This window comes from Xyrauchen texanus, chromosome 14, assembly GCF_025860055.1.
Source record: "Xyrauchen texanus isolate HMW12.3.18 chromosome 14, RBS_HiC_50CHRs, whole genome shotgun sequence".
In the NCBI taxonomy this organism is placed as follows: Eukaryota; Metazoa; Chordata; class Actinopteri; order Cypriniformes; family Catostomidae; genus Xyrauchen; species Xyrauchen texanus.
This window is the reverse complement of record NC_068289.1, coordinates 11728760-11753172: the sequence shown is the minus strand read 5'-3', so window position 1 is coordinate 11753172 and position 24413 is coordinate 11728760. Positions and strand designations below refer to the sequence as shown.

Below are 24413 nucleotides of genomic sequence, written 5' to 3'. Positions count from 1 at the left end.
TGATGCTGACTGAGATCAGTGAGGTGCTTCGCAGTTCAACTGGCCAGTCATTCTGGTGAGGTCTATCCCAAATCCAAGGTTCAGGCAATGGCATATGAAGTTTCCCATGTCGTATGGTTGGAGTTGGCATAATTTCATCTGCTGAGGTCCATCGTAATAGACTGAAGTGTCTGGCTAGCACCTGCTGAATTTAAGAGACATGTAGCAGTGGAGTCCGATACTAAGCAGGAATGGAGCTGGATCCGGCCAGTTCTGGTGACCTCGGATATGAGTAATATCCCGAGGTCACATAATATAATGATAATATTAGCATAGATGCCATTAAATGTTTTGCAAAGTTATAGATCATGATCAATGTTTCCGGTTCTGGCACACTGATAATTTTCCTCAAGCAGGGCCTGTTATTAGATTGCAACCCCAGGAAAAAATTGGCCTCTGCATTTAATAATCCCACCGGTTACAATTGTGACTGAAATTTTGTTTGAAATTTGAAGGCTTTAAAAAGAGTTGCTGATTGATTTTACAAAGATTTGTAAAGTGCAGATTGTCTTGATTTCATGTGAACATTTCACATGAGTGGAGCAAGTACTCACATGACCAGAGCCATTTAATCACACTGTGAGCCGCTAAAGATTATTATTTAAAGTTGCCATAAAGTATACCATAAAAAGTATTACCATATTTTGTAAATATAATGTTTAAAGGGTCTATTATTGATTTATTAATAAGATTGCTCAGCCTCATATAAATTATGCTCAAAGGACAAGTTTACATGTAAGTGGTCACAATTGTGGGAAAATACAGAGACACATTTGACTGATTGACTCCCATTATAAAACTGCAGATTTCAAAGTATTATTACAACAAATAAAAAAAAAGTAAAAATACATATGCACTTATTCTTGGTTTGTCATTCCCCTGTCTCCACAATTGATTGATAGTAAAAAAATTTACTGTTTGCAATTTTTTATTGGGCCCTATTGAGGAACTGAGCATAACGACTGTATCACACTTTGTATTTTCCCACTGGTCACAACTGTGACTATGAATAAATCTAATACTTTCACTAATAATAATAATAATAATTAAAAAAATTGTATAGTTTAAAGTTTCTTTCATTGGGCTATCCAAAAAGTAATATACATGTGCCCACTAAGCCGGGGAAAATTTTGGAATAAACGGGTTAATACAATTCTAATGTCTCGAAATGTTTCCACAATGGGGGCGGGAAACGACACAACCCCCACAGTAAGAGCAGTAGTAGGGAGTGAAATGGCAGCACAAAAACCAGAGTGGGTGGAGGAAATTACCGATATGATCCGGGGGTTGGCTGTACCCCCACTCACATGCCAACAGACAAAGAGTTAATCTCTGCTGGTTGGTTAGAAGCTGCCCTGCATTAGTAAAGGTGGCAGGAAACAAAATGGGGTTGCAGTTGGCGGGACACTGCAGGCCCCCACACCCATGTCCCACCCCTGGAAGACACAGGATCTACAGTTACAGTGGTTTTGTCTGAGGTGGTGCCAAAGAAAACAGACCTGGATGACACAGCAGTTCAGCTTCGCACAGTTACTGGTGAGCTAGCACCAATGAGAGGGAGGGGACTTCTGACATTGATGGTTGGGGGAAGAACATGCAGCACCTTTTGTGGATAGCAGAGTTTCAGCACATATGCATTCTGGGTTTGGACTTTTTGAGTGACCATGACTGTCAGTTGGACTTGGTGAGGGCCACGTTGAGTTTCGGCAGTCGTCATGTAGTGAAGATGAGGCCACCACATATCCAAAAGGAAGAGGAACTGACAGCCGGGGCCCAGACATCCAGCTTGGGGGAAGGTAAACAATCATCCACTGCAGCACCACATATTATACCCCAGCCCAAGCTCCAGGTACAACCCGCACAGTCTCCACAACTTAGAGAGCCTAAAAAGGGAAAGGTCCTGAATAGAGACTGGGAGAAAGCTTTGTGGGAGGTCTGGCAAAAGAGTGCCAGCATCTTGGACACGCAGCAGCAGGAAGAGCTATTGCAGCTGCTGGTATTCAGGACTGCTTTGCATGTGACGAGGGGGAGTAGTGGAAAACCTCCCAGGCATAGCACAACACTGACACAGGGGTTGCTGTGCCTACATGACAACACCCATGACGCCTCCCCCTGGAGCGACCGGAAGGTGCAGAGCAGGCTCTGGTAAAAATGCAGTGTGGTGGTATCACTGAGCCTTCTGAGATCCCTTCTGAGATGAGGTCATGGTTCCTAAAAAGTGTGGTAAGTGGCACTTTTGTGTGGATTACAGGTGGTTCAGTGAAGTCACAAAAAAAAAATACCCCTCCCACGTGTGGATGAATGCCCGAAACTTGTGGCTGGCTCATGCTGGTTCTTGTCATTGGACTTAAGTGATTATTGGCATGTACCTCTTGCCCCAAAGGCAAGGCCCAAGATGGTGTTCTGCACAGGGAAAGGTCTTTTGTTTCAGCCTTTGCAACGCAACCGCCACATTCAAACACCTTACGGATAGGGTGCTGGAGTGGGTTCCACGTCATCAGTGCCTTGTCTTTCTGGACAATATTATGGTCCATGGGAGCTCATTCAATTCAGCTGTCACTGCCCTGCGTGAGGTCAAATCAAATCAAATCAAATCACTTTATTGTCACACTACCATGTACACAAGTGCAACAGTAGGTGAAATTCTTGTGTACAGTTCCGAGCAACATAGCAGTCATGACAGTGACGAGACATATACCAATTACAATAAACAACATACACAAAACAAGTTATAAAATCAAATTTACACATACTTACACAACACAATAATTATATACAATGTACAGTAAACAATACACACAATATACAATACACAATATACAATACAATAAGTAGGAGTATATGAAAAATATATATATATATATATATATATATATGAAGTAGTATATTGAGGTGCTGGGGAAAATCAGGGCTGCTGGACTGAAGTTGCACCCGGAGAAAAGAAGGCTTCTGAGCAAGGAACTGACATTTCTAGGGCATCATTGATTGGCACTGCAGAGGACAAGGTGCATGTCAGATGTGAATAGCCCATTCCAACTGACCAGAGACAACTCAAAAGCTATTTGGGACTGGCCTCATATTACAGGATGGTTGTGGAGGGTTTTTCCTGCATTGCAGGCTCTTGCAAAAAGATAAACACATTTTCTGATCAGAGGACTATCTTTAAATACTGCAGCAGTCCCTAGCAAGCACACCTGTGCTGACCACAGCCTACTATTTTTGCTGGACACTGAAGCAAATGAAGAAGGAGTAGGCACAGTCTTGTCACAGGTGGGTCCTAGGGGGAGAAAGTAGTTGCCTATTTTAGCAAGGTGCTAAGCAAATCTGAACAGAGGTATTGCATGACACGCCAGGAGCTTTATGCTGCCATCTTCGCCATCAGACATTTCAAATATTACCGGTACTGTGAGCGTAGATAGATCAAAGACTGTGAGATATTACACCGGGCGGCCATGCATGTGTGCTGAGAGCTGCAGGAGGTGGATGCTGCTGAGTGGGCAGAAAAGCAGGGGCAAGTCCCAGACCTGCAGCATGTGATACTGTGGGTGGGTCCGCAGCAGAAGTAGTGGCACCCTCTCCATTCACTAAGGGACTGTGGGCCAAGTTCAACAGTCTGCGGCTCCTAAAGGGGGTTCTCCAATGAGCTTGGGTGGTACCTCCATCAGGGTATAAGAGGTTGCAGGTCGTGGTACATGCGGTGTTAAAGGCCATGCATGGTTTTGCAGGGTTCAGTCACTTCGGAGTGACAAAGAAGCTCCGCCATCTGTGTCAGGCCATATACTGGGGACGGCTGCGGGACGTGGATGATTTGTAGGTACTGCGACCTTTGCACAGCATGCACAGTTGGGGTTTGTAACAGGGTTTAAAATGGGCAAGGACGAGGCGGGAACCAGCTGAACAGTCAAAATAAAGTTTAATGATAACTTAAAAGACATAAACATAAATACACACGGCAGCTGCATGTGGCTCTCTCTCTCTCGAACTGCTGCATCCGGCTCAGCTTTATCCGTGCGCACTCACGGCATCTTGCATTATCATTGCATGTTACAATATGTAGGAAATCATGACCACTAACATTAAAATACTCCAGTCATATCAGTAACATTATTAAAACGGTTTAATTCTACATGGAGAGGGTCTGCACATGGGAGTCACATGACCAGCCGAATACTACACGCATAATCTCAGTAACCATCCTGTTATTTTACACTTTCACTCATTTATTAAAGTAATCATAGCTGACTGTTAATACTACATTTCTACAATGCCATCTGAAACTGAAAACTATGATTTTAAATTATACTGCAAGTCGCCATGTGTCAGTGTAAGTCCAAGAGGTCATTAAGACATAAGTTACTGAGTGCATATATAAACTTTAAAAATTACATGTAACAGATTTTTTTAGGATATCAGTTACAGTTTAACATCTGTAACACCTACAGTATGACATTCATTGATGTCATAGGTCCAGTCGGAGGGTGAACCAACTCCAGGGCAAGGCTCTATGTGCGCTTCCCCTTGATGCATTTAAATCGATTTTTGTAGGTTTTAATCAACGTGTCGCCTAGCAACAACTTAAACGTCCCAGTATAAACGCTCCCGTTAACTAATTTGTTATTAACGCGACTACGTTTACAAACTGTTAGCAAAAAAAAAAAAAAAATGTTTTAGCAAAAAAGCAATCAGTACTAAATAATAATCAGCCAATATAAATAAACACTGCTTTACCTAATGCAGCAAAATCCTGCGTTTAGACCTGGCATCATATGCGTTGATGATGTCCTCGTTATTTAGTTTTGTGGTTATGTCACTCTCAATATGCAGCAGACTCAAGGATGAAAGTCTCTCCTGTCCCATTGTTGAACGCATCCAATTCTTTACGCGTCGCATAGCTGAAAAAGATCTCTCGCATGTTGCGGTCCCCACCGGTAATGTTAGAGCCAACTTGAAAAGTTTTTCGAAGTTTGGATAAAATCCAGTCGAGAGTGCCTCCTTAACGAAGCCAGGAGATGTGTGACGTGAGTTCAGTTTCAGTAAATTCATCTCAGTACATGCCAATTTAGGGTTGATAGAGAGGGTGGTCGCATATTTATTTAAAAGAAACTGCGCGCCTTCTGGGTCACATTTTAGCACTCCACCCGCGGTTTTAGGCGAGTGCGGTATGGGTGTCATTAGCATTTTTTTTTTTTAAATGAATGAATTTGTATTTAATGTGATCACAATTTAATAAAAAAATTGTAATTTATGAATTATATTGCTTTCATTTATTTAAAAATTGTTTATCGAAAGAAAAAAATCCGGCATATACATGAATTATCTCTGCGCGTGCGCACCGCATGCAATTTACGCTTTCCACAGACCACAGCTGAGCCAGCTCAGCCGCGCTTATCATTTGGTTTTGGAGTGGAGGAAACTGATCCTAGACCAGCAATTATGGGCAGCTTTTCTTTATAAAAGCAACTAGTAGTAGCAGGCAGGCTGCTTTTGAGGGATACATTTTCACTGTCGAATTGTATATTGCTAGTCTGAAGTCCGTGGCCAGGGGAAGGCTAAGGCTAAGCTTTCCCCAGCCTTACACACGCTCCGCCTATGCATAGGTCCATATTTAATACTATTGAGTCTGATATGATAAAATATTTTCTTCACTCTGCAAATCATAAATTGTACAGTAGGCTGATGAAAGCATTTTTGTTACGTTTTTAAATAACCTACTTAGGAACAATTAAATGTGCAAACTTCAGTTTCAACATACACTCATGTGTGTTTTTGCAAGATACTATGACCTTTAATTGAGTAAAAATGACAGTAGGCCTATACCCATGCTTTCACTTTAGTGTAATATCTGTGCATTGAATGATCCATAGCACATTGCCTGATAAAGTAATTATGTGGCAAAAGTAGAACGCTTCATTAAACCCTTATGGAGAAGAAGCAGGATGCTGTCCAATGACCAAGAAATAGCCAACGTGGAAAATCACTGCCTTTTTTTTATTGCTCCACTCTCAAGTTATTCATGAATGGGCTACTGTTCACGAGGTGAATACATCTTTGCTTGATTGCTCTCCTCTGACAACGCACAAAACTCACTTATAAAGATCGCGCATTTTGTATTCACGCACACCAGGATTAAAATATAAAAAAGTTTACGTGAGCACTTCTTTTGGCGTTCATTATTTTAGCTATTAGAGCTGCAAACATATATGCTATTATTATGCTCTTGTTATCACGGCAGGGTGATTAGTTGATAGCGGAAAGCATCGCTTGTGTTATTCTGCTCTGAGAAGCTGAAACACAGTCGCTTTATCGCGTTACCGCTTCAAATAACACAGCTGGACTTTTTATTAATGAAATTAGTTGATCGCTAAATCCTGGCCCCTGAACTAACCTGAGGCTTTAAACAAAATCCGTGATATTATAGTAGTTCGCATCTCTAGCTACAGGTCTGCAGTCATGACGCTACGTTGCTAACTGAGAAATAACATCCAACCAAGAAAGGAAAACGGCATGTTTTACTTTCTTGAACTGATAAACTGAGTTCACTTGTATGTCTGCTGAAATATAAATGTGTCTGACTACTTAAACTGTCACACATTTTGTTGGCGTGGACATTAGCCTGGTTAGCTTTGTGCGGGCGCTTGTGTTGCACACATGCAACTGCGTTTTCTATAGAAACTGTCATATTTCAGTATAGTAGTGGATAACTCATTTGTTAACGTATATGCTTGAGTACTTTAAAACTGAAGCGGACTGACAGGTCTTTGCCCATCCCCGGTCTTTACTTCGTAACTTTCAGGCGTGAATCTCATGTATGAACGTGAGATACATGCGAGTGAAATGCAGTGGTGGTGAGGAAGAGATCAATGCCGTGTGTGCTGGAGGATGATCAACATCATTAACAGAAGAATAATGAAGATCCTGATCGCCCTCGCTCTCATTGCTTACATCGCCTGTGAGTATATGAGCCTATATGCCTCTGACACACTTTGAGAAGATGAAAGCTCTTTGTCTGTCACACCTTCTCCCTTACTGTGGTGGTATCATGGCACGTGATGATGGTGCCATACTATTGAATGGTTACCATGTTCATGTATCATGGAATTATCATGTATGTGCCCAAAGACTATTATTTTAGCAGGGTGATATGTCCAAATGAACATTGTTTTATCATGCAGTGTTCACACAGTCATGGAAAACGTAAATATATAAGGACATTTGTGATTTCCAGGCCTGGTTAGGTCACAATTTCTATTGTGAATATGTTATTTCTAGATATTTCGTCAGCTTGAAATAGCATTTTGTGACATGTGAGTGCAATCTTTGTAAAATTATAAAGTGTATATATATATATATATATTACATTCTTATCCAGTAATCACAAACGCTTAAAAACTAGTGAAAATGTCATGGAAATGCCATTGAAATGTCATGGAATTTCATTGTTCAAAAGGTGTGGGAACCATGGCACTTAAGTTTTTCCTACAGGATTTTGTGAGACTGTGGTGGGTGGACCTCGGACCCTCTACATTTACATTTTAAATTAAATGCATCAATCTGGTGCACTTTGAAAGAAATAATTAAGAGGCTAGATCTATGAAGAATCAAATACAAATACAATATTTTTGTGCTCTTGTAAACTATTTTGTGCTCTGATAGTAATTTAATCATAAACACATTGGTTGTACAGATATGAATGGTGATGACACGACACAAAAGTCACACCCACAAAGCATAAACGAGACTTAGTTTAACACAGTTCACTAATGGTCAAAACACAAATTCACTAGAGCATACATTTGAGCCAGGGCTCGACATTAAGCATTGAATTGGTCATTCAATTGTCCGAATAAAAATGTACTTGTCCGGAGAGAAAAAAGGACATTTAAGTTACATGCTCCAAATAACATGTCAAAGTTTATGTTGTATATTTTTCTAAAATTATGACCGATGGCCAACCTAATAGTGTATCTATGTAATTAACTCAATTCTTTGTGACAGAAATGTAAACTGCACTGGGAGACTATTGTCATATGATCATTATTTTATGTTACGTATGATGGTCATATAAAGAAAAGGCTCCATCGCCATCATTAACAGCAGGGGTGCTCACACTTATATGGAATGAGATCTACTTTTTCAGCATGTTATTGCAGCAAGATCTACCATGTACAATAAAGGCTATACATTATCACAATACCAAAGTTTTAGGAGTCTGTTGAGAAAATGGACAATTCTCAATACCAGCTTCAAATCCACAACAAATAATAACAGGAAGCCATTCTTCCATAATTAATATATAATTGAAGTTCTTAATTATTCAAGACTAGCAAACTGTCAGTAATGAAATAACAATAAATTTACAATAAATGTGCTGGCCAGGATGACGTTCAGCAGCTGTTGCTCTTTTGGCAGCGACATGATTACATGTTACTGGAATTACTGGCTGCAGGACTGTTGCTGCAGGACTGTTTAACAGGCTTTGCAGGTCAGATCAGTAGGAGTGGTGGTGGTGTAGTGGTCTAAGCACATAACTGGTAATCTGGTAATCAGAAAGACACTGGTTCAAGCCCCAAAGCCACCAACATTGTGTCCTTGAGCAAGGCACTTAACTCCAGGTTGCTCCAGGGGGATTGTCCCTGTAATAAGGGCTCTGTAAGTTGCTTTGGATAAAAGCGTCTGCCAAATGCATAAATGTAAATGTAAATGTGTACAGATACAGTATGCCTGCAGTTGATTTTGATGTATTTAAAATGTGATCCATTTAGAGACGATTCTCTTATCATTGAGGACTTGTAACTAATTTAGTTCATCCCTTTAATTAGCCTATATGTTTTATCTAATTCATCAGATGTCCTATATAAAACAAAGGTGTTTCATTTATGGCGTATGTATGTTTATTTTTGTTTTTGTTTGTCTGTCTCTCTGTGGGACTCTGTGAGTGAGTGTCGTTGCCGTTAACCTAATCTTTGGAACTGTGATGTGAAATGGCTTTATAGTCAACTTTATGTGACAGCTTTAGGGCAATTTATTTAATTCTATTACCTTTGGCTAGCAGCAACACAATTAGATGATGAGGAACAGACTAATGTGACAATCATTATTAGCTTTAGAGCAACTACATAATGCACAAAACACATTTTCACATACATTTCCATTTTCAGAGATGTTTCTTCACAAGCTGAATTAGGTCAAATTAGAAAAAAAGCAATGAGTAGAGATGGTTTTCCTGACTAAATAGTGTGCGATTATGCTGTTCAATGATCATTTGTGTATTTGAAGACTTGCAAAAGGAATATTTCATTATCAAACAGGAATAATAGATTTAAATTACGGCTGTCGATTTAACATGTTAAAGTATGTAGGCAAACTTTTTCAGTGTAAAAATACTTTCTCCTTTCCCAGCTTAATATGCAGACACAGCCATAAATAAGCCATTCATTGGTTCATTTATTTAACATCTGTAAACACTGTGTCTTTGTGGCACTATTCAAATTATTCTGTTTTGCGCGACCGTCTCAAGTGAGACAATAACGTTGACTCAACTAATGCCGTGAATTGGGGGCGTGACTATCTGTCTGTTTGAACAACTGAAGATGTTCAGAAAGATGTTTTGAAAGCGATGTTTATTTTTGCAATTCCGTTTGGTGGCGGTAGTGGGGCAGAAATTTCTTCAGCTTTAATTTAGTGCAATTAAATGACAAATAACACGTAAAAAAAATAATGCAAATAATCATGGCATTCGTATTCATTCCATTGGAGCAATTCAAGCTTGATCTTGATGTATTTTATTTCAAAATAATAAATAAGTTGGCTGAACTTATTCAATCGTGGACAGTGGATCCACATGTTTAAAATTAGTTTTCTTAATTCAAAATGTCTTTGTAATCTCATCTCATACACTGTGTAGGAAAACCTAGTTGAATTGGCTAAATCCAACAAAATTAGATGTCAATGTAACTCAAATATATTTTATTTCTTTATGTACTAACTAGTAAAAGTGAATGCTAACATGATAAATGCATGCTGGTTGGAACCACTACAGAGTTTAGTGACTATGCTATTGTTAGCACAGCAATTGCTCAACGAAGCAAGCAATACATTTTATGTGTGACATTTACCTGTCCTCACCATTAGCACAATCCACTATTTACCATAATGGTAACCCCACAACTCTTGTATTCTTTTATATTCATCTTGCACAAAAACACAAAATAACACTTAATTTAAACATTTACTCTCCCTATCAAGTCCCAAGCAAAGCATGCTGTGAAATAGAAATCACCTTCCCAGTTTCGTCTACATTAACATTCGTCTACATGCTACATTAACATCACACAAAGTATTTACATAGTCCAACTCAAATGGATTAAGTAAACTTCCATTTTACAAATTTAAATGGATAAAATTAAATAAATTGAAGTCAAGTTGAGTGCAGGTGCAAGCAGAAGAATGTGTGAACAGCCCCCAACTTGCACTAAAAACTGACTAGAACCTGGCACAAAACATTTCTCAGGAATTCCGGCTGGGTTGAAGACCTCTATTGCACATGTAGAATAACTGAATAGTGATTTTGGTATTAGAATACAGGCACGTGGAACAGGCAACCTAAAAATAACTATCCGTACACATCCCTTTTGCATACATCCTTAGCCCTTTGTCCATTGATTCAATATTTTGGCTAATTTAATCATGATGCAGCTTTAACATTTGACAAATTTTAAATCCATTTTGCGAAAGCCGGCTATAAAAATAAAAATAAAATGTCATGATTAATCTTGGGCACCACCAGCATTTGTTTGCTTTGTAGTTGCTTGTCCATCAGTCTGCAGTCATGGTTGGATTAGAGACTATCATTATTATTCAGTTTTGCTTTGCCCATTAGATAGCCTTCTGCTGAAAAGACCAGTGAAAATAGACCGATTTTCTAATTATGCTGTTCACATTGAGAGTTGCATAGAGGGCTATTCATCACACTGATGGCTAATAGATGGAGCAGATTATTTAGAGATTATCCACTCAGTTTTCCTCTCTGGTGAGACTTTTCTTGATTTTTAAATTAAGTAGTTCATTGTAGTATTGTCTTTACAGAAATCATTGAAAACAAATACAGAAAAACTGCCCATAAAACAAAACAGTTGGACAAAACACAATGTTAAGAATCATGTATGCTGGGTTGATCTGATAGATTCATTAATATAGACCACATGCATGTCTCATAACATAATTTTATTCTGCAAAGATCCTCTTTTTTTTTTAAACATGCTTGCAGTAACATCTCTTTATTAATACAAAATATTATTATTAGTAGAAAATCAACAAAAAAGTAGGTTTAGATGTATTATTCCAAGATATAGGTTGGCATGCTGATGCAAGGGACAACTAAATAAAATAAATTACATTTATATTATTTTTCGGTTTTATTGCTCACCTAAGGATGCCAACCCCTATATCACTCTGAAAAGTCTGAACAGTTTTATTTTTACATAATTTGCATATAAATCTACACTTCTGGGTAAGATCACCATAGGACAGAAAGGAGTTAGCTGCATTCGGCTTTAAGGGGTCGGTACTCAGCAGCACTGTGAACTGTTGGTTTATGTGCCTAAAGCCTCAGAGACAGAAATTAAAGAGAAAGATTACAGAGGATCAGTGAAAATCAATCCGCTAATGGTTAGTGATCTGACTGTCTCAGTCAAACACAGCAGGGCAGACAGCACGGTTCAAACATTGCTTTGTGTACCATATGGCATAAAGTCACCCTTATTCTGTGGTTGCGGGATTTTCTAAGGAACAGAGTTCAGCGAGTGAGAATGGGTGGATCACTATCGGAGAAACAAATTACTAATGTTGGATCCCCACAAGGCTGTGTCCTCTCACCACTACTGTTTATATTGTACACAAATACCTGTATAAGTACCCATCCAAGGAGATATTTAATCAAATTTGCAGATGATACTGCATTAGTTAGTCTCCTTCAGGGGGGTGAGGACAGTCATGGACCTGTTTTAAATGAATTTATTTCTTGGTGCGACATGGCAAACCTTAAGTTAAATATTTCAAAAACAAAGGAGATGAGTATTGATTTTAGGAAGGAGTCTTCAGTGAGTGTGACCACTATTAAAGGGGTACCAATACAGAGTGTTAATGAGTATAAATATCTAGGGGTAGTCTTTGATCACAAACTAAGGTGGGATAAATGGACTGAAGCTGTGAACAAAAAAGGACAGCAAAGGCTATACTTTCTTAGGAAGATGCTGACATTTAATGTAAATGTTTCAATCCTAAGAGTATTTTATGATTCTTTTATTGAAAGTGTTTTTACATTTTGCATCACCTGCTGGTTTGGAAATGTCACAGTGAAGCAAAAAAGTTCGCTTAGAAAGGTTTTGATTACAGCGAGTAAATTAATTGGTATCCCTTTAAGAGGTCTTGAACAAATTTATAAAACTAGATGCCTTAGTAAAGTAAGAAAAATTATATCAGACAATAGACATCCTCTGTTTGATAAATTTGAGATATTACCCTCAGGTAGAAGATTCAGGATGCCAGCAATTTTTAAAAACCGGGGGAAAAATTCCTTCTTGCCACAGGCAGTAAAATTATTAAATGATAGGTAGTGTGGGTGTTCACTGAGCGGGTCTCGGTGAAAATTAGAATTTTTTTTTTTTTTTTTTTTTTTATATAAATCTGCATATTTGTTATATGTGTATTGTTGGTCTTGTATGTACGTATGTTGAAACACAAGCAACAAAAATTTCCCTAAGGGGATAATAATAAAGCAATCAAATCAAATTTAAAACCACAAAATTGTGCAAGACATAGTAATAGTTTACATATAACCTGTGGCTAACTCTAGTGAGACATTAATGATAATACATAACTAGTTTGGGTAAAACTTGCACATTTTTCTTATTTGGCTAAATTTGCATTCTACATTAACGCAATCCATTCATCTCCTCCATACCAATTAAACATGGCTAGTAGAGATGCACCGATTGCAATTTTCTTGGCCGATTCCAATTTCCGATTTTTTTTTTACAAGTGTGACCTGCCGATACCGATTTTTTTTGATTACGATTTTCTTACTAAGAACTATTATTGACTGCATATACAAACAAAATCTACCTTTCTTCAATGCTAAATTATATTTTCATAATAAAATTAATTATTAAATATTACAATTTCCCCCAAACTGCACTAAGTTTATAGGATCTTCTCTCACTTAACAACTCTCAAAATAGAGTGCATTGTGACTGAAAAGAGGTAGAAATAACAATTAACTTCAAATTAGTTGCTTTATATAACAAAACATATGTAATTTTCCACTATTTTTTTAAACTGAGCCTTTTCTCTTTATTATTCGTCTAACAGAACAATTCCAAAGATTACAAGCCTATGAACAAAACTGACATGTCCAATACGCTCAACATTGACATTACGCTTGTGTTAGATGTCCAAATATCAGTTGTAAAACTGATTGCTGCTTCGTGATTGGCTTGTAACATACCTGTCAACACTCCCGGTTATCCCAGGAGTCTCCCATATTTCACACCCATCTCCCACCCCCTCCCGTTTTTTATTTCTCCCGGGAAACTACCGTAGTTTGTATGGCCCAAACCACGTTATGTGAATAATCACATCAAAATATTATTCCAAGGTTGTCCAATTGCCAGATCTTGTATGAAATGCATCCTACTTACACAATCGACACATACAAATTTCTAATAATTTGTGACCTCAACCTGGCAACCAAAACCCAGCTGCTCTTTTGATATCTGCGCAGGCAGTAGACGCGGGAAGTTCAATCAAGCATCACTGGTAGATGGGAGGAGAAGACTCAGGTGGTGCTCCGGCAATATATGTATATATATACACACACACACGTAAATTTAACAACAGCTGGACGGAAGAATTTCATTTCATATCCCGAAGCCATATCAACAATACCTCTTGCAATGTGTGTCGCCCTGATTTTAATATCGGATGTGGTATTTTCGCTGCTCATACCAAGGAATGATAGGAGAGGCTGCTGACTTGTGGCTGGCTCTGAGTTCTGGCTAGCTTTAGCCGCTTTCCCTTTTTTAGCTTATTTTTTAAAATGGGCATTTTCAGCTGGGTGATGGTATTCTAAGTGTCTAAATTAGGTTTGTTTTTCTGAACGTTATTTTGGTGGTTCCCCCGCTGTTTACTTTAGCCGTACAATCATTACAAATTGCGAACTTTATGTATTCTTCACAGTGATGAGCTTCCACGCCAATGACATGTTTACATGCAGCTGTGACGTTATTGCCTGCGCCGCTGGCAACAAAACGGACCGGCTTGGAATCGGAAAGACACGAGGCTGACCGGCCGGTCACCGGTCCGGGCCGAGCATGTGTAAAATCGGCTGATTCCGGTCCCTGGCCGGTCGATCGGTGCATCTCTAATGGCTAGTCTTTATTTGCATATTCTCTATATTAAGCCCTATCATGTGATTTCAAATTGTCAGCCCAGAGTTTTCATGGCCCATCTGAGCTGCCAGTGGCCATATTCAAATTGACACTCGGTGAACCTTTTACCTAGTTTTCTGCCTATTAAAGTACGCAGGTGAGATCTAGATATAAACATGAGAAGCAATTCATTTCAGAGAAAGTGCGTGTTATTAAGATTGCATGATAAAAAAAAGTGTTCCTTTTGGTAGGGATTTGTCTGCTATTTTGAGGATTTGTAGGGATTTTTCTTTTTGTTTAAGTTCTGTTTGTTTGGGTGGCTTTCTCTTTGTTAGTCACTCTGTCTTCCCACCTTTTACTACACTCCACGTCTCTGGGAGATTTGCTGTCTTTCTGGGATAATCATCTTAGAAAAAGTCAGGCACCGTACCAACTTGAATCTACAGTAATTATCCGTTTATACTGGCCACTATAAAAAGTCAATTTAGGGAAGTAATAAAACCTGCCTGCCTAAACTGCCGTAGAGTTTAAATTCCAAAGTCACCTTTTCTGTTTTGTAGGAAAGTTGCAGAGCTCAATCGAATAGAATGTGCTCAACTGGCTCATTGTGTCAACAGTTTATCAGCACAGGATTGGGGTTTGGCCATATTCTGATAATACTGTTACAGTGCTTCCCATGAACTGACAAGACTCTGGCGGCCCGCCACAGTCTCATTTGTCCCGTCACGGTCTCATAATGAACCGAAAACATTTTTGAACATCTCATATCAAATGTTTTTGCACTTCTCAGTCTCAGAATAACATAAAATAAAAGGTTGTATTTTGTGCTCTCTCTCGTGTGCCATTCAGTTCAGTCAGCTCCACACCCGCTGCTGTAATCTCACGTTCTCACACACACTCACAGGTATATGCACTGGAGTATTCTTGGATCCATCTAACTTTATTTGGTTGAGGAGGTAATCTTTGAGGTAATTGACGTTAACTAACATTAAATGTATCCACTGCATTTATACACTACTCCACACACAATTTATCATCATCAGTATACAAGAGCAAACATAATATTACTGCTGAAGTTACAATCATGATGATTAACATAAATTAACGTTAGCTTTACTAAGTTATTTGGCATAACGTTACACAGCATATGCCTTCACTAGCTAGCTATCGTTAGCAGTCTGAGGAACATTAAAAGATAAAAAGCTGAAACTGACATCCCTAGTTTGTACCCTGCTTTTCAGAATGAGCATACAAAAATATTTTAAGAGACGTCAAACCCCAGATGAGGAAGAGACATGGTGTCTAAGTTAAATATGGCCCTGTGAGAGATTAGTTAGCACCACAGACTCAAGCTCTAGTCTGTGGTGCTAGTGTCAATCCAGCTAATTTTAGCCAATCGCTTTGGCAGGCCTTGCTCTGTCAATTAAACCCCGCTGGTGGTGAAGTGCATCATGTAAATGGGGACGCATTTGTGGCGCTGTTTCTTACAATTCAATTGATTTCAAAGTTGCCTACTGCAGCTTTAAGAGCACAAAATTGTTTACAAGAGCACAACACTAGCCTCTTAATTTAGCTTTCAAAGTGCAACAGATGGAAGTATTTAACTTTAAAATACACAACATTTTTCTTTCGGTGGATCATGCCTGCGGACCCCCCTAGAGGATCGGAGGTCCACCCCCATAGTCTCACAAAATCCTGTGGGAATCACTGATGTTAACATAATTATTACTATGCAATATAAATTGGAATATAATTTATTGTGAGTCTGCCAAATTCACATTTTGATCAAATTTTGCTTTTAACTCTTGTGGTGTAACACAAACACACAAATGTGGTGTTTAACTGTTAAATAGCCTAATATGAAGTGTAGGGCAATAATGTGTAAATATGATGTATAGCTTTATATGAAATCAAATGTCTATTTTCTCATATTTTCAGCAATGCTTTAGATCCTTGTATCAATATTTTATTTATTTATTTGTATATGCATATGATGTCTTGCAGATAAAAAGTTAAGCGGGTCATCAAAATAAATGCAAACTCTGATACCTGGGTTTTTCCACTGTGGTCACTGGGATCAGAGCCCCCCACTGTATTTTCGCCATCAGGCGGTTGAAGATTCTTCAGCTGAAATCAGTCTGTGCTTTTGTTGGATGAGAGAAGGATTTATGATGCCGTATTTGGCCAAGTGTGAAGTTAATTTTGGCAATACTTGTAATAGTTTGAATCTTATTGAATTATACTGTATTGGTAATCAGTTCTTGCTGAAGCCTTGCATACCATTGGAAAAGGATATTTTTCGAAGCGGTACGAGAAACTCTGAAGCTTGTCAGACCATTGTGTGTGGATGTGCGTTACGTCTCTGAACACTGACAGAGCGCATTTTATTAAAAGCCAACTTTCACCACTTGTTTTTCTGAATAATAACATGTGGAATGATAATTTTGTAGCCTTTATGTAGACTCTGAGTTTATAAATTTTATCCCAATGCAGTTAGTATTTGTTTCTATGTAAGCTTGTTAGTTCAAATGTTTATCCCCATATTGTTGTTTTTTTTTCTCCCAAATTTGAAGTCAGCTTTCTGTTTTTGGTGGCTTTTGTGAACAAAATATAAATTTCATGTGTCATACTTATTATTTTTAACTTACATTTTAATCAGTTGCGTGTTTGTTTGTGTGTAAGAATACTCAACTACAAAATTCCCTTCCCTACTTGTTGAACATATGACCATGTGTAAACTCCAGTTTACAGGTGAAATGTCCACAGAGTGGCGCCTAAAGTGAGTTGCTTGTAGTAGTAAATAATGTAACAGGAATGCATGTTTTTAACAATACGCCCCTTCCCTAAAACCTAAAAAAAAAAAAAAAAGTTTATTTTAGAGGGAAAAGGCAACATCTGAATAACACTCATTGATTATGTGAATGCAATTACTTCCCGGTTTCCACGGTAACAGAACTCATGTCTCTGAGGCTGCTATCAGAAGCCCCACAGAAAACGTAGAAATGCTTGAAGTGATGCAAAAATGTCTGATTGGAGAGGCCACTTGTCAGTAATTTGGCTGAATGGGGTTGATGTCAGGGTACTGGAAAATTTTTAAGCAACTTGTCGACTTCCTGTGTGATGATGTTGTCTATGAGGAGCAAGAGAGATTGAAACTGAACCTGCAGACTCAATAATTCTTTCACAGTTACAGTATGTAATACAATTCTCAGAATCTTGCGTGTGCACCATGTTTTTAAGTGATTTGTCAATCTGTCATAATTCAAAATGCTGTCTATCATTTTTACACAAAAAAGCAAGAAACTCAGTTTAAAACATCTTTACTTGGTATTAGTGGTCGACTGATATATCACAGAGGCCGATAAACTGGACGATATTCTGACTTTTTTAATTATCGGCATCGACCGATAAACTTTCCCTTTTTGCCGATTTGTTTCTAGAGGTTGCCGAGAATCGCCTTTTTGCATGTGAAGAAACTGAGACATGTAAACTACCAGTCATGGTTCATTTTGTTGTTACGTGTCATTGTGCTACTACAATAATAGTGCAACTGTGCAACACAGTGTCATTTAAACGGTCCATATATCAGAGCCGCGACAGATGCGTTTCAGCTCATAATGTTCAAGTGCTTGTCTGTTTCATTCTCCTTCTCTCTCCTCAACAGTTCCCCGTCTTGTCAGTTTTAACTGTCTTGTGTAATGATTAAAAAGGCAAATGTCAAACTAATATAAATATTCCTCTGAAGCACGTATTCTATCAAGCCAGAATAAAAACTTGAGGATCAAAAATTTCTTCTGATTCACAAATCATGACGAAAGTCCAAGTAGGTGACCCAGGCCATTTAAACTGTCAGGAGATTGCTGCTTGCGCTGGATACGCACAAGCATGTGAGGGCAACCAGAAAGAAAAAGTCTTTCTAGCAAGTCAGTTCACTGTCAGCCATCTGTGAAACACACTCGGGAGGCTATTTCCAGTCATTAAAGTGCAGCTCCTATCTACATGGAGAAAGACCAAAATCTCCTAAACGGTTGATAAAGATTACGATCAAAGAGCATATTTCAGCAGTAAAATCTGACAACACATGAATCATAAATGGTGTTTCTTTACCTCAGATTATGCTAAAAAACTAAAAGCTAATGTGCATGCGCATGCGCATGCACATTCTTGTGTTGATTGACAGGCGATGTCTGTATCTAAAAGGTGATTGGCTCTTTTACCTGTAAGGTGGGACTTCCTATCTACATCCGTAGACTGCAGTTGGGCGTTCTAATTTTTCCCATTCATTTTAATAGAAGTGGGTCATCTCTCTCTGTAAATAGTCTCTGGTGCAACTTCAAGGTAAAAGCTCTTCTCGTGTGCTATAAGTAAATGTCTTATTCACTATGCGCACTGTATGCACAATTGGTTTGATTTGGAATTTTTTGAGTAAATGAGATTGCTAATGTGGATATGCCATCCATGGTTGCTGGACTACTGTGTTTACTATTATTTCCTTCTTCCTAAAATATTAACACTTCATGTGCAAATAAATAAAGAAAATTTGACGACTAAACAGAAATCTGAAGAAACTGCTAGCTACCATTTAAAATACAATTAGTATTTTTTTTAGATTCTTTGTAAAAACTTAAATTGACTAAATGTCCCAGTGACGAATACGGGTTAAAACTAAAACTGCACGTCAAATTAGTTTTTGCCTTTTATGAGGATGTAATTGCCTTATTACTAAAATCTTATTTTCATACAATGTATTTTAAGTGTTTTAATTGAGAATCATGTGACGACACCAGTCACTCAAAATGTAATATGGGATAATGTTAATGAATTTTCAAAATATTATCATGTTAAAATATTTTTTTGTCAATAATACTTAATTAATATATAAAGTGAGGCAGTAACCAATATTTAGAACTTGGAAAATAAAACAATAAATGTTTCTCATTATAATTAGTTTTCTTTAAACCTGACCCTTGATATTTAAGTTCTTTACCCATATTTTAACCTGCAATGTGATTTAAGCTGCAAAATGTCAGAAAATGTTTTACAGTACTTGGCATCATACTATTATTGTTTTCTCAACTCCATAAAATGAAATTATGCATTTAAGGGAAAAAATCAGCGTTATCCTGCCTGACTGAAATTGTTACTCAGTATGACATCTTATGAGTTTACACATTAATTGTCATTTTTACAGAAATTACACATAATTGATGTTCATAAATCATTTATTTTTATGTTATGCAAAGGGAGTCACACTGAAAATATTTTTTTCAAGAAAATTCATTTTCAGCTACGCTGTAAAGAAACCTTGCTGCTCTCTCTTTGTTTGACAGTGGCAATTAGAAAAATCATCAAAATGTGAAAACTTTACATATAAATATTAACTGTTAATGATGAATAATTATATAAATATTTGCCTAGATGCTTAATGAAAAACACATATATAGTGCATTCTCTTTTGACACAAGTTTAAACATGTAATAACTAATAATGCACTGTGTATGATGAAGTATACTTAACATGCTTTATTAACAGAGAAGTTATTTAATGTTTATTAAGGGTTTATTAATGTGTGATGACGCTACACTTAATATACAATGTGACCCAACAATGAATCAGCAATAGTATAGGCCTGATTATGGAATAACCCTGATTTTCAATCCCAGCTTTCATTTGTCTTTGCATGCTCTCTACCAGTCTTTCACATTGCTGACTTTATGCCACTATTCAAGCAGGAATTCAACAGACACTGCAATGGAATAATATCGTACACCGTTTTGCGGTCCTCTTCAGCCTGTCATGACCGTTCAGCTTATCGTGGCCCGTTTTCCCCATTTCTAGGCCAGCCCACTGGGAAAAGTTCCAGTTCTTCCTATGGATAGTCTGCCCCTGTATAGAGATTAGGGCCGCAACTAACGATTATTTTGATAATCGACTAATCTTACGATTATTAGACCAAATATTCAACTATTTGGTTATTGCAACAATTAATCATTAGCTCTTAACCGACAATTCATCTTGTGCCTAGATTTAAAAGGTAGTGTTAAATGTGCTTCCTAACAATAAACGGGACATAATCATCTTTTGAAAATATCTCTAAATGACATTCATTGAATTCCAAGGAAAAAAAAATTATTTCAGTAAAAATTCACAGAAAAAAAAACTATTGTAATCAAGATTTTTGTCTTGAATTCCATTGTTTTCCACATATTCTCTAAAAGCAAGTCTTAATATCTTATATGTTGCTTCTCAGGTAAATGTATCTTGCTTTTAGTATGTTTTTAGATATTTTTAAATATTAAATATTGTATTCAACATTCTCCAATAACAATTTTTTTTCTTATAGCTGATAATGTAAATGTACAGTGTTTTAAAGGACTTTTAGATATTATTTTTGGAAAACAATACATTTTATTGCAGTGTATAATGTGATAAGTCTTCACTTCGATCCATCTTTAACTCAAAAAACAAACTCTATCTTCCTAATAGAGCTGCGTATCGCTGATTTACTTAACAATAAGATACACACGTGACAAATAGACTACAGTATATTATGATTCAATATGCCACAATCCATCATGTTATTAATCTAGCTACAGCAAACACGCACGAGGGACTGGCATCCCCGCGCCAGAGGTTGCCTCCAGTCAGGTGCAGTTTCAATATCTCCCCCTTCACGTGACTCGTAGACGTAACGCTAACCGCACAGAGAAATGCCATTTTTGTAGTTTATGATGCACTTCCTTATTATTTGAACTTTAATAAAGGATGCATTAAACATATAATGCAAGGTTGTTTGATTTTTAGATGCTCAGACATGCAGGTTTTGCATAAGTGGAATGCCAGATCCGGCTCTGCTTTATTTCACGATGACAGTGCTTCTGTATTTCCTTATTTTGCATTTTTCCATTATAATTCCATTATATTTTGTGATCTACATTACCAGAGGTTGTATTGAATGCATCTGGACATGTGATTTCTTCCTCTTCTCAGTCAGGCGCGAGCTGCTGTGCTCTGCTTCTGTATCTTCAACGTTGTCGATAACGTTGACTAATCGTTTCAGCCCTAGTAGAGATACTGATTTAAGAAGCATTTGGAGTGGTCTCTTAATTTTTTCCAGAGCTGTATACACATATATATGTGCTTGTATATGATTTTCCAAAGTTTGAGTCCACTTGTGCAAATGTTTCTATTTTGCATTTTTAATTGTTTATTTTAAAAAAAATTACAAATGATATTATCAGCAAAACAGTTTGAGTGAAAACCGATGATTGTGATATAATCATGATCCTGCATGTGAGTTTTCACAGAGCATCTTAAATGCTATAATGAATGAAAACCTGTCCTTTTTGTTAGGCTACTAAATGAGTCACAATTAATGTCACAAATTTGCTTATTTGAATACGGATCCCGAAATGTTGTGGAATCTAAAATATTTCTTATATTATGTCATACTACATTTTCGATATCACACAGAGGGGTAATTACTAGCACACAATCAACAGCTAGGAGACTCGCTCTGTGTGCAAGCCATTCGCACATCACAAGCCGATCAACTATTTAGCCTTTTTTGGTGAATCACACCTACAAAATCCTGAACATTTACAAAAAAAATTATTGGACTCAGATTTTTATGCTTTCTCATTTAATCTTTTAATGTAATTTTGAGTGTGAATGGTTAAAGGAGGGCGTAACTGTTGCTGGGTTGGAAATCTCAAGGAGTAATACAGTTTTTTCCTTATTACATCACGTATTGTACTGAAAGCATTAAGAAACAAATGAAACACGGAATACAATATTAGCTAACAAAAAACTTGGTCTAGCTAACTAGCTAGTCTGGTTGTTGAAGAAAATTTGATATAGTTAAACTTTAATATTTTGCAACATTTTTATTCTAATCACTTCTGGCATATTTTATGCCTACAGGGTTAACATGTTAAGCTTGGGCAGAGCAAGCAAGAAAACCTATGGAAAATTTGTCGGTAGGAAAGTAAGATACTCACTCACCTCAGTTGAATTTCCTGCCACTGAAGAGAGAAAAAAAAATGCATGGTGCTGTCACTAGAGTTGATGGCCTTTTCTTAAAGGGGCGGATTCCCCAATATGATCGGTTGGACAATCATTTAATTTTAATTTAATATTATTATTATTATTAATATATAATTTGTTAGTATTTAACTAAACAATGTTCATAATAATGTGTTAATATCACAATAAGACTGGAAATTATACAAATGAAAGCTGAAAACTATATTAAAAGAATATAATGTCAAACATTATGTCATCCGAGATAACGGATGACATTATGTGCTAACAGAAAATAACTGTTATCCTATGTGACAAAATTGTTATCTGGTATGACAATTGTATGACTATGTCTAATAATTTTTAAACTTTGTAAAACACTCATTGCATGTTCATATCATTTGATAAACAGAGATTAATAGTCAATAAATAGTCCAAAAAAAAAAAAAAAAAATGAACATTTTGCCTTATTTTTACTCCATAAAGGGGTTTGGACATCAAAATTGCACGTCACATCATTGGTCCAAATATTATGCTAAATACAAGTTTTTGTTAGTTTTTCTTTTTTAGACGTTTATTTACTATATTAAATTATGTGATATAGAGACATTGTTTCAGCCTATTGACCACCATGCTCTCTGGATATCGGCATCAGCCATTAAAAACACCCATGTCGGTTAGGGCAACCTAAAGGTGCGTACACACTGCCAGCAACTTTGTCGCCAGTGGCTGGCGGTGAAGTCGCTAGTGGGTGTTCCCACTACTGGTTGCCTAGTAACGTTTATAAATGACATTCACGGATGTCATTCCATTGCTGTTGACAGCGAATCTCTTTTCTTGCCACTAAAAACAAACATTTTGGAGGGAAAAGACTAAATATAAATGGAATCAGTACATAAAATGCTTTATATCAAAGATGAATGAGAAACAAGGCGTGCTGTTTGCCATAGCGACTGTTTATCTGCGGCGAAAATGCAAATGCCGGTCTGTCTGGGTCCACAAAATCCCTGCGATCTCAGATACACATTTCCATGCAGTATTTTGTATCATGCAGTAGGGAAGAGACATATCATAGAGCACTGGAAAATTTCTAACGGCAAGAATTAGATTTTCATCCATCTTTCAGAGAGAGAGAGAGAGAGAGAGAGAGAGAGAGAGAGAAGGATCACGTGAGCTCTCCCGTCTTCTCTCCTATTGGTTGTAGCTTCCGTTAGTCGCTCTTCATTTGAATAAAGTTGAACTTGTCTCAACTTTGTCGCGTCGCTGGACACGCCCACATCTAGTCGCCAACGGTCGCGACAGCTTGTGTCGCCGGAAGTTGCTGTGCTCTCATTGAAAATGAATGGGATGGAGTCGCTGGCGCGCGTGATGTCGCTGGCGCGCGTGATGTCGCTGGCGCGCGTGATGTCGCTGGCGCGCGTGATGTCGCTGGCAGTGTGTACGCACCTTAAGCTGTACCTTGACCTGTTGTACAATGGGTTCAGGCTCGACAGAACCTGACACTGTTGAAAATTTAGTATCAAAGAGGAACAGTATGTCAGTTGTGTGGACTATTTTGGCTTTAAAAAAGAAGATGCTGCGCAGCACCACGTATTGTGCAAAACCTGCCTGGCTAACGTGGCTACCTCACGGGGCAACACTACTAACCTGTATCAGCACTTAAATAAACACCACAAAGCCATGGACAATAGTTGCATGGCTAAAAAGCCAAACACCAGTGTGTCAAGTAAGCCACATACCAGCCGACAGGGATCACTGACCAAAATGTTTTTAAGCGTAACTCCATATGAATGTACTTCAAAACGGCACGTAGAAATTTCTCAAGCAGTAACAGAGTTCATCGTGAAAGAGGTGATGCCCCTCAGTACGGTGACCAAGCCTGGGTTCACGGCTTTGATAAATACACTAGATATGTGGTACAACATG

General features: G+C 37.7%; 1 protein-coding gene across 1 annotated transcript in view; it reads left to right on the top strand.

Moving 5' to 3' along the window:
• The first annotated feature begins 6293 nt into the window (after positions 1-6293).
• Positions 6294-24413, top strand: part of LOC127655233 (UDP-glucuronic acid decarboxylase 1-like) — a 95132-nt gene continuing 77012 nt past the window's right edge. Inside the window, exon 1 of the mRNA XM_052142912.1 lies at positions 6294-6988. Within this exon, the coding sequence (XP_051998872.1) occupies positions 6919-6988 (70 nt within the window). The 5' untranslated portion in view covers positions 6294-6918. The remainder of the gene's footprint in view (positions 6989-24413) is intronic.